This window comes from Prunus mume, linkage group LG4 (assembly GCF_029339155.1).
Source record: "Prunus mume cultivar Tortuosa linkage group LG4, ASM2933915v1, whole genome shotgun sequence".
NCBI lineage: Eukaryota > Viridiplantae > Streptophyta > Magnoliopsida > Rosales > Rosaceae > Prunus > Prunus mume.
The window spans coordinates 12,850,575-12,861,649 of record NC_142701.1 but is presented as its reverse complement, the minus strand read 5'-3'; the positions used below and the strand labels follow the sequence as shown (position 1 = coordinate 12,861,649).

At 36.6% G+C, this 11,075-nt stretch overlaps 1 protein-coding gene across 5 annotated transcripts; it reads right to left on the bottom strand.

Annotated features, from left to right (window-relative positions):
• Positions 1-3,395: 3,395 nt before the first annotated feature.
• On the bottom strand, positions 3,396-10,815 carry LOC103327804 (protein ROOT HAIR DEFECTIVE 3 homolog 1-like). 5 transcript variants are annotated; one of them, XM_089050783.1, is made up of 22 exons: positions 10,607-10,795; positions 10,298-10,364; positions 10,105-10,207; positions 9,700-9,767; positions 9,539-9,602; positions 9,404-9,469; positions 9,192-9,239; positions 9,048-9,110; positions 8,872-8,928; positions 8,273-8,422; positions 8,108-8,176; positions 7,938-8,023; positions 7,734-7,812; positions 7,208-7,376; positions 6,215-6,327; positions 5,720-5,979; positions 5,542-5,638; positions 5,278-5,427; positions 4,621-4,725; positions 4,284-4,369; positions 4,065-4,155; positions 3,396-3,736 (listed from the first exon to the last, which is right to left on the bottom strand). In XM_089050783.1, exons 2-21 carry the CDS (start codon positions 10,315-10,317, stop codon positions 4,074-4,076), a joined length of 1,935 nt encoding a protein of 644 aa, XP_088906909.1. In that variant the 5' UTR covers positions 10,318-10,364; positions 10,607-10,795; the 3' UTR covers positions 3,396-3,736; positions 4,065-4,073. The 5 variants fall into 5 exon arrangements, with proteins under 5 accessions (XP_088906909.1, XP_088906908.1, XP_088906907.1 ...); XM_089050782.1 differs by lacking the exons at positions 10,105-10,207; positions 10,298-10,364 and having other exon boundaries at positions 4,052-4,155; positions 10,607-10,815; XM_089050781.1 differs by lacking the exons at positions 10,105-10,207; positions 10,298-10,364 and having other exon boundaries at positions 10,607-10,815.
• Between the last annotated feature and the right edge of the window lie 260 nt (positions 10,816-11,075).

Genomic DNA, 11,075 nt, shown 5'->3' with positions numbered 1-11,075 from the left:
TTGATTAATTAGGGATTTGATTTATTTGGGTAAATCAAATCCTAATCGTGGTAGGTATCAGATCAAATCCCAATTTAATTAGGTAACTCCTCATTTAATTGGGAATTGGGGTAGGAATCAAATCAATTCCCAACTTAATTAGGTAATTCTCAATTTAATTGGGTAACTCCCAATTAAATTGAGTAACTCCCAATTAGGTTGAGTAATTCCCAATTAGGTCAAATAATCCCCAAATGGAAGGAATTATTTGACCTAGGGTATGATTTAATTCGGTTCCCACAGTTACTATTAAGTTATTAACCAACAGTCTTTTAAAAACTTTTGCAACAGACAAGCCAACATTGTGTCTGACACATTAGCAAAACAAGCAACTGCTGGTGTTGGAATGAACTAAAGCTTTCAGGATCCTTCACATTTTTGTATAAACAACTACACCGGAATCTTTCAAAAAGGACTCTGTTCCCAGATTATTGCCAGAAAAAACACCTAAAAATGAACTCTAAACATAATATGATACAGGACAGCTTCTTACCTTACCTCATAATAAAGAAAATTTATATAATATTTGAAAGAGAGTAGTTTTCTACTTGTGAGAAATACAGCATGTTACATTATATAGTCGAACATATTATGTTTTCAAACTGTGAATCAAATTTGTTAACTAGGTTAAGTGTATATATGAATGTGCTGTCATGATTCACAGTCCGACAATATAACAATACCAGATATATCCAACCAGAGGCCATTCCTAATTTTTATGAGTCTATACAAAATTAATTTTGGTTAATCTTTTCTCTCATACAACCAATGCAAGACAGATAAAAGTAATAATTTTTGGAGGTAATGTCTCAGCTTCTGGTATCAACAAACCAGCTAGCATATTATCAACCAAGATTGAAACACGCAAAGAACCAACCTAACAACAATTTTCTTAAGTGTCCTTGTTCTAAGGAGGCACCTGTTCCCTCACAACCTTGACCTCACTCCCCTTAAATTCTTCATTGACTGTTGGAACGGTCCATGAGAATTCGTATAATTCGCATTCAATGATGACAAGCCAAGTTTGCCTTAAAAATGAGTGAACATCGATATGGCCAAAAGGCACAGAGTTAGAGATTTCTCAATGAAATAAGATTGTGAGGCTTGCATGCCCTGTGAACAATATGGGCTGGCGTCCCCTGCAATTAAATGTTTGATCTGCAAGAAATAACAGCATTTCCCAACATCTTTTCATTCCTTTTTTATGACGGTTTTAACTTGATATACATTGCTCATTTTCTAAGAACTCAAGTTTATAAGGGTCTAATGATTGTCTAACATCATATCGAACTCTAGTTGCAAGAGGTACCCGGCTCGAATCCTCCAATGCCTCTCAATCCCCACTTATGATTTTTCATCTCATGTGCAGGTTTTGTTATGCACATTTTCATCTCATTTTTTACTCAGATTCCTTACAATTGTTCTCCTGGTTTGCAGAGGAGGACCAAAAGGCCTCAGAATGAAATGCCTATGTATATGCAGTCTGCAAGCAACTAGCTAAAACCTCACCAAACACAAACCAGTGTCTTAAAAACTTTTGCAACAGACAAGCAAACAGTGTCTGACACGTTAGCCAAACAAACAGCTGTGCTGGTGTTGGAATGGACTTAAAATTTGAAGATCCTCCATATTTTTCTATAAACAACTACACTGGAATCTTCTTGAGAACTCTCTTCCCAGACTTTTTGCCAAAAAGAACACCTAAAAAATGTACTCTAAACAGAATAGGCTACAGCTCTTACCCTTTCTCATAAATTATATAAAAGTAGTTTTCTTTACTTCTTGTGAGGCAATCTAACATGCGACATTATCCGATAGTCGAACATACTATATTTTGAGACCGTATAAGGCGTACGTTCCTGGTTTTTTTTATATTTTTTTCTATCAAAGAGATTCTAACTTTGGACCTCTTTCATTATTGGAAAGAAAGGTACCACTAGACCAAAAGCTAGTTGATTATTTAAGCGTATGTTTGAATGCGCCCAGTCCAACAAAATCAATACCAGATACCTAACAAGATATCATTCATCCATATAACCATGGTAACATAGGGATAAAAGAGTCATAATTGTTGGAGTTAATGTCTTTGCTTCTGGTATCAACAAGCCTTTCTCAGCAGCATACCAGCTAGCATGTATATCAACCAAGATTGAAACACATAAAGAAAGAAAAAAAAAGCAACTAACAACAATTTTTAAGTGTCCTTGTTTCGAAGGAGGCACCTGTTCCCTCAACCTATCACTCTCCATAAATTTTTCATTGAATGTTTGAACGGTTCCATGAGCATCCGTCTCATTTGCATTCAATGAGCAAAACCTAAGTTTGCGTCAAGAGTTTGTGAACATCAATTTGACCGAGAGGCAGAGAGTTATAGAGAGAGACCCTTCTTTTCCTTTGTTGTCTTTTATTTTTTGTAAAAGAGAGACCCTTCTTAAGGCTTGCATGTGTGAACAATGGAAAGGACTGGTCCCAGCAATTAAATGTATGATCTGGAAGAACCTCCCACATAGATGTATAGACTTTATAGAATTCTGAAGAAATGGGCCACTGCACTTAAGAAGAGTTAGTGATGAGAAAAAAGAAAATTGTATGGAGGAAAAACATATAGTTGGTGTGGTCTAGTCCACCACCACAAGAAAATTGCGTGAACATTTTTACAATAAAAGATTGTGGTTCTTATTTTATGACCAAAGTCCTTCCTCAATAATTTACTAAAATAAACAAGGACACCCAGCTAGCCACCAGTCATATCTAAACTCATGATAAGGAAAGGGCTATGAGTGTGCAGGGGTAGGTTTTGTTATGCAGATTGAGAATGCGACAAACAATGTGTTGCAAAGCTTATAACTAGTCAGGACAAGGCCTTTCTGTATGGAGCCGTAAATCTGGGCATACATCATCTCATTATTTATTCAGATTGCTTACTATTGGTCACCCGGTTTTGCCAAGGACCAAAAGACCTCAGAAGGAAACGCCTGTGTATATGAATTCTGCAAGTAACTGGCTAAAACCTCACCAAACACAAACAAACCTGCATTCTTTTAATAACTTTTGCAACAGAAAACTAAACAGTGTGCCTGACTCATTAGCCAAACAAGCAGCTGCTGTTGGAATGAACTTAAACCTTGCAGGATTTTCCACATTTTTGTATAAACAACTTCTTACATACACATTCCCTAAATTGCACCTCTTCTTACATACACATGAAAGAGAAGCAAGTTAGTTTTGATATACCAAAACGAAAAAGAAAAAAAGAAGCAGGTACCGTAAGACAAAATTTGTCGAAAATATTATTTCTAAAACTAACTAAAAAAATTGCAATTTAACATAGATTAAATTTAAGTTGCAAGAAATCGTTACAGAAACTAAAATAAATAAGTTTATTATGATAGCTAATAGTTGTAGTCTTCAATTCAGAACAAGAAATAACAATACAAAATAAAATTCAAAATTACAATACAACACATATACTTGTCCTTGTTACAGTACAAAACAAAATTCATAATTAATAATACAACAGTACAACAATTCCAATCTAGTATTCAAAACCAGTGGTATTGAGGTCACTTAAATATTTTTTTAGTTTTTAGTTTTTGTTGGTTGATTCAAATAAAGTCTATCGGGGCGCTGCAACCATTTCTCCAAGAGCATACCGCCAAGCCCACTATATAGTTGTGTTCTCACTCTTTACCCTCACCTGAAATCATAACAAATCTATTATTATGAATGAGTAAGTTAACGACTCAGTATGTAACTAGACCTATTCCAGAATCCCCACAAACCAGTAATTTTGGCACTCCTGTTTTAGCCAGTTGCACTCCAAACTAAATAATTTTTTTTCTTTCTACACTCACCTGAGTGCACGAGGTGAAACAAGGAGGAGTGTTAAAATCACTAGCAGTGGAGGCGAAAAGCATGCTATACAAGGAGTACCAGTGTCTATACGTATAGTACTAAGGAAGGAAGGAGTAGGGAGAGTGAGACAATAATTAAAACAAAATGTGACACTCACTCACAGAACCCACCAGAGATCCCTAGTGGCAAACCAGCACAATAGGGGCGTGACGAGTAAAAAAGCAACAAGGATGACACCCACACCCAAGATACAAAGGATTTCTGCATCCATGGAGGAATAAATTTGAACATGGTAGAGGAACTTGTACTAGATATATAAAATTATATATATATGGTAGAAAGAACATCATCCATATCCTCCTGTGTAGTGTAGGGGAACTAGTGTGTACCTTATTAGTCTCCTAATGGCATTCCATCCCACGACAATCAAACAGCAAGTTGCCCAAGGAGGTAGTTGAAAACGCGCGTTGGCCTCCTGAAAAGTAAAACAGCATGTTGAATTAATGGACTAGGTATGAGTGTGAGTAAGTTAAATTCAGAGAGATTTTTAAGCTGATGAAACGCATCATTCATGAGTAAGTTCATCTAAACCTAAAGAAAACCTGAAAGAGACTCTAACCATAGTTCCATAACAGCAGGTGATCAAATAACACATTATGGGAGACAAAACAAAACTATTTATAGTTCACATATAGTTTCCATTTATTAATAGGTGAGATATCATACCTGTTCAGCTATGGCCTTCGAAACAATGTGCTTGGTGTTTTCCTTGAATTCCTCCCACAACTCTTTGCATTTAAGAGGTATGATCAATGTTTTTGATGGTGGAACCTGTATAGGAAGGGGAAAGTCAGAAAACCTTATATATGGTCTTACGCGAGAGAGAGAGAGAGAGAGAGAGAGAGAGAGAGAGAGCTTGAGGGCCGGCCCAAATTCAATGGGTCAAAGTCCATTTCGGCCTATATTATAGCCATGGCAGAGCTGGCCTTGCATGGAGTAAGGATTAGGTCAAGTGTTTAAACTCAACCCCAATGCGGCCCAGCCTGCTCCAGCCCTCTCAATCTTATTTGTAAACATTTTTCTTCTTAATCTAGTATGCAATATCTTTGAATATTAATAAATTAAGATTGGATATGCAGATATGGGCTTAGCCAAGTTGGTTAGATCGGATGTGTTCTTCACTCTGCACCCAAGTTCGAAACCGTCTCCCCATAATTTAGATTAAAGTAGAATATTATTTGTATAAATAATAATGATAAAAATAAAATTGGATAAAATTGAACATATTAATAAATAAATATCAGTATCCATGTTTTTTTTTGTGTTGTTGAGAGATCTATCTTTAAATCAAGCCAAAAAGAAAAAAGAAAAAGAAAGGGTCACCTCTTCCCAAGTATTTGAAGCCAGTGGGTCATATGTTGTGGTACTCATATCTTTATCCAGTAAGGCACTGCATAAAGTAGGCTGTACTTTATCACCATCATTATCATCATCCAAACGGATCACAGCCATAACAGAAAGCACTTCTAGGGACTGAAAAAATTACAGAATATGAATATATAGTTAACAAAGCTTCAGTTCAAATTTAAACTCTCAAGAACTGTCAATATATGTAACTACACATAATTAATAAAAATTGAGCCATACTGAAGAATGAGCAGTTCTGGCAATCGCTCCAATATTTTCCCGCCGGTTCCAAACACGTTGGATTGAATTAGAATCGTCGCTAAATTCTGTTTTAAACCTGTAAAGGCAATTCAAATATCAATTGCATACAATATAATCTTAAATAACGTTCAAACCATTGTGAGAGAGAATTCTCTACCTCTCCTTCATGTGCATGAGGACCATTCCAGCCTCTTCCTTTGCTTTATCTTCAACCATACGTCTTACATATTTCTCTAGACTTGCATCTATTTTGGCTTTGGTTTGTTCATCCATGTCAACACCAGAAATTGCAGCAGCGCTCCCAGAGAAAGCTGATTTAGCCTCTTGAAGAAGTATTCTTATTGTGGGCCAGGTCGTATTATCAGCTTGCTTCAAAAGGACTTCCACCGGTCCTGATAACAGCTCCCTCAACTTCACCTGCATTTTATAGTTACATCATCATCAACCAAGTTCCTATGACAACTTTGTCAACAATAGACACTACATGGAATCTGTTACAACGAAAGCAATCAATGTCCTTAACAAAATTAACTTATCAAAGTAGTAGCTCAACTTTTACTTTCTTTTGGAGTCGAATTCTGGCTCGGGTTGATGAAAACCAGTAACCCCAACTATTTCAGAAGAGAGAATGAACAAAAATATGCTATTATACCTCACAACGGTCCTTTATCTTGTCAGCATGAACTGAAGCAACATGGGCTTCTATATCACGTCTAAGTTTATCCCTTACTTTAGATGTGTCCCAGTTCGCTTGTTTGATAACATCTGCATAAATAATGTGTTATCTCATTGTAATATACAGAGCAAGTAAAACGTATATTAATGACGCAAATTCAAAAGGCCTATTTGTAAGATTGTTTAATGTCTTAAACTCACTGAGGTGATATTCTAGCTTATACAAGCTTATACAGAGCATAAGGCATCGGTTCTAGGAGAAGATCTCTCTATTTCTCTCGTGCACTCTATTCGACTCTATGGCTGAACAAGGTTAGTGTGTTTGGTTTTATAACTCATCAACTATTACATGTGGTATTCCTACCTAACCAGGTTTTCGTTGGAGCAACAGTTAAAAGCTTGTAAAACTGAAAGCTTGATAATGTTTGCAGGAAAATTTTGGCACGGCAATAGTATGAAGCTATTATTTTGTTGTTGCAAGAAAGATACATGATCGTTGTTTGCAAACATCTTGCAGCGTATTATTAAGTGAGCCAAAGCAACTTAATACATTGCAAGATCTATGCACTCAAAGATTCAAGATCTATGCACTCAAAGATTCAAGATCAAACTTGTGCTACAAGCAAATACATGATGAATAACTTTCTGTCCAAGATGTGAGTAATTCATCATGCAAGTAGCACAACATGGGAGATGAAGCATACAGACTAACAGGAAGGTTATTGTATTTGGTTTTATAACATATTAAGTATTACGCTATTATCTCTTGATCCATCATTGACTAATTGGCAGGAAGTCAGCTTGTGCGTAAGATGTGTTGAGCGTACAAGGATAAAGTTCAATTTGTCTTGTGACTTATCTATCTTGGCTTCATGGTTTTGAAGTGTTTCTTTTATTATGCATTTCAGTTTTTGCATTTTATCCTCAAGTTTCCAATTTTGGCTAAGGGAATGCCATTCTCAAAACATACCTGCACAGTCTTCGTCAAATTGAGCCATAAAAGACTCGGTGAAATTACGAGCAGTCACAGAAAATCCCTTGATGACCCCGTTCAAGGACTTATCAAATGCTTCCTTGAACTTATCCAGAGTAGAAGAACTTTTAAGTTCCAGCTGATCTTCGAATGCAGGTTGAACAAGCTAATAAGACAGCGAAACCAATCCTTAACAGAAGAAAGATATGTAAATCGAATTGATAATCAAAATTGGAAGCTTAAAAAGAGAGGATAATTTATGTCAAATCAGTTCAACTACTGTGATGCACTCGGAAGGCCTTGAAAGGCCACCTCACTGTAAAATGTGTACATCCCTGATCGACATGCATGGCAGATTAGAGCATGAGTCATGACAGAAATTGTATCAACCACAATCAAAGGAATAACAAACACAATTTGGTCTTTGAGGCAAAATTTTCTGTAAGTCAGAGAGGGGCGCAAGGAGAACAATGTGTAATATATGGTTATATGGTTCGACAAGAATGATGTCGAGATTCATTACTTGCAGCAATTTTTCTTCAAGCTGCTTGCGCTTCACGGATTTGGCACCTTCATCATAATGTGTAGCCTCTTCATCATACCTAGAATTGTAAAAACGAATTAAACTAAATATAAAGAACTATTCAACCACATAACGCAAAAGGTGAGAAATATAATCTTATCCTGTAGCCTACAACAAGCTGAGAAATAAGTGAAAGATACGTACTCCGATATACAAGTATCAATCATTGAACTCAGCTTATTTCCAAAGCCACCAGGATGAACTGAGATCACTTTCAACTGAATCCACTCCTGTGATAATTCCAAAGCAATTCAAGGCCATCCAACTAGAATTGAAGAAGATGGAAAATATGGCAACATATGAAAAACAGGTACCTCATTTGCTGCAAAAGCAGAATACTTCTCATTTGCAATCTCTTCACAACGTACAGTAGCCACCATGACCTGCAATGGAGGAGTTATGGATGACTTGTTCAAATTTACATACATATATCATATTCACAGTTTTCGTCCAAAAAACAATTGTATTCACAGTTTTACCTTGATGGAAGGAATATCAAGATCTCTGTCTTTTTTTATTTTTTCCCAAATTTCCCGTAAACTCAAAGAAAATCCTGAAGCGGGAACTACCGCCTGTCGATCTCCAGCAAGTTTATTATGATGGAAGAATTTCTGCCTCATGCAAGCAACCTTTCATTCAAAAACATAAGTTACATAAATTTGACACAAAAAAGGGCAAACCTGCACAAGATGCATAAATTTGAACACTAGGAGGCATTTTAGTATAAAAAATAGAAATGGGACAATTGGTTTCTTGAGGCAGAAACTGGAATGCAACAAATGATGAGAGAGGAGATGGCAAGGGGCAAATGACAGAGAACAGAAACATTTTTTAAGGCAGTCGACAAAGTGTTAATGAAATAAAATATGCAGCAACATTTGAGAAACCCTGCAACACCTGCCTAGTTATTTTCTTCGTTTTCTTTTAAGAAAAATCTTGTATGGTCCTTTTTATGTATCAAGATAACTTATTCGTATTCCATGAACAAAAAAGATGAGATATTCAATTTGACATGGTGTCCAAGGCCCAAAGAAAAGAAAGAAAATCTGCATGGTGCCCTCATAGCACATATGCATACCTCCGCTTTAAATGTGTCTTCTTTGTCTTCGTAATTTGAAAGCGCAACAACCTCAACCTAGCCATTTAGTCATAAATATAACACATTGTCAATCAATACGCATGATTGATAGTTTTCACCACAGTAATATCAAATAAACATGAAATCTTATCTGTCATATAAGCATGACATCTTACATTGAAAAATTCACTCAGTGGAGTTTCCTTGTGGGCTTCAGGCTTATGAGCAGACTCCCATATCTGCAGTAAAGGAGAGACAGGGTTACCAAACAACAACACTAAAAGTAAGGCAACAACAAATAAAGCACCAAATTAGTTAACCTTCTGAATGTCATTCCGAAGTTGGCTTTCTAACTTCTCCAGTGGCGTCTACAAAAAAAAAATAATTACACTATCAAAAACTCAGCCTAGAGTGGAATGGCCTTATACCAATGAAGGAAACGATGCAACAGACTACCAAAATGAATAACAAAGACAAATACAAATTGGTTCCATCTCAAATCACAGAGAAATACTAAATGAGAAGAAGGAACCTTTGTCTTATCACGGATGACAAAGATCAGGGTTGTCTTATGAGGCCCAAACAATCGCATCATCACCTATGAACAAATTCAAGCATAAAGTTCAAGAAATCAAGCCTCTGATATTTGTGGGGAGGAAGAAAATACCTGGAACACAGTGTGTAGGAGAGGCTTATTTGAAGCGTGCTCACGGCCAATGTCATGGCACCATCTACACAAAAATTGCTAAAGAAGATTACTCACAGAGAGAGGGGAAAATATTACAAATCCAAACAGTCAATAAAGAAGGGGAAAAAGAAAAACCCCACATGTTAATGAGCACTACATCTGCCACAGCGAGGGCAAAAAGAGTAGTCTGCTTCTCGAATGCTGTATCCTGTAAATAAATAACCAAATTCCAATTAAGTAGATTGCAACCATGACAAGCAATCCTGATAGAGTTGTGCATTTTTTGTTTTTAAAACTTGGAAACAATCAATAAATCCGGATTCCAGTCCTAGGACCTTAAATCGGTCATTTTCATTTCTCATTTCTGTTCTTGATTAAGTAGGAGTAAAATGTCTATCATCTGTAAGCTACAAGTAAGAGCAGTAGTCAAAGAAATAAAAAGTGATCATCCAGCAATGGATTCGTGTGTTGGCCAGAGAATTGGTAATGACAATAAATTCAAGCATGACCATAAATTGAAATTTGATTATGAAAACTAAAAGCACCTCTCCTCGTTCTTTCCCATCTGTACCCTCCATGTCCATAACAAGAGTAAAAGGGTCAATGATGGGACATTTTGCCACCCAAATACCTTTTGTTGTTTGAGACCTGGAATAAAAGCATATCCCATCATATTCATGATCACTAAGAGAAAGCACAACACAAAGTTTAATTTTGATCACTGTGCACAGTACTTGCCTTCCTCTAAAAGCGTCCATCTCTTTAAAGTTGGTGTGAAATAAATGGTTTAGTAGTGTGCTCTTTCCTGGACAGATGATTAGTATTAAAAAGACGTTGTCATATATCAATCATATATCAATATCAGATAAGAAAACAGAGAATGACCAAAAACATATCGTAATTTGTAAACCCTGCTCCATCTGATTAAGCTTCAAAACAGTAGCAGAATTTCAAAAACTTTGCTTCATCTTATTCACCAGAGTGATATTTTTGTGAATCCTCAACCAAGTCAGAAATGAAGATTAGAAGGTAAGTAAGAATGCATACCACTACTTTGTGGGCCGATAATGGCGACGACAAGATAAGAAAGTCCAACTTTAGCGAACTCTGTGAATTTTGTAAACTTTTCAAATCCATTGACATTGAACTCTCTGTCACCACCAACGAGCAGAGTAGAGCAGCAGCCATCACCGCTCACCGGAGAAGAATATGCTGAAATACGGTAGATAGGGATAATCAAACAAAAGCAAGATCTCTAGAGAGGGTGCGGTCAACGTGAGACAGGTCGACCCTTCCTTTTTACGAAATTGTCCCCTTAATTACTATTAATTACTTGTGTTTTATTATCGTCCCACGTCATATTTTTAAATTCTGAAGTGAAAAAGTAAAAGAAAACTTGATCATCTCATGGCTGCCTCGTCGGCTGCTCCATACTATCCGGTGAGGCTGCTGAAGTGTGCGACCTAACAACAAAACCAACTAGTTAATGGCGACCCATTACCTGCGCCGCCACCGG

Bases quoted from the DNA above. Each gene is read 5' to 3' on its own strand.
- LOC103327804 (XM_089050782.1), bottom strand. From the start codon at position 10,747: ATGGCTGCTGCTCTACTCTGCTCGTTGGTGGTGACAGAGAGTTCAATG. The intron at 4,726-5,277 runs GTGACCCTTTCT...CTTCCTATACAG, and splicing joins CTTCAAATACTTGGGAAGAG to GTTCCACCATCAAAAACATT. The intron at 4,370-4,620 runs GTATGATATCTC...TTTACTTTTCAG, and splicing joins CGAAGGCCATAGCTGAACAG to GAGGCCAACGCGCGTTTTCA.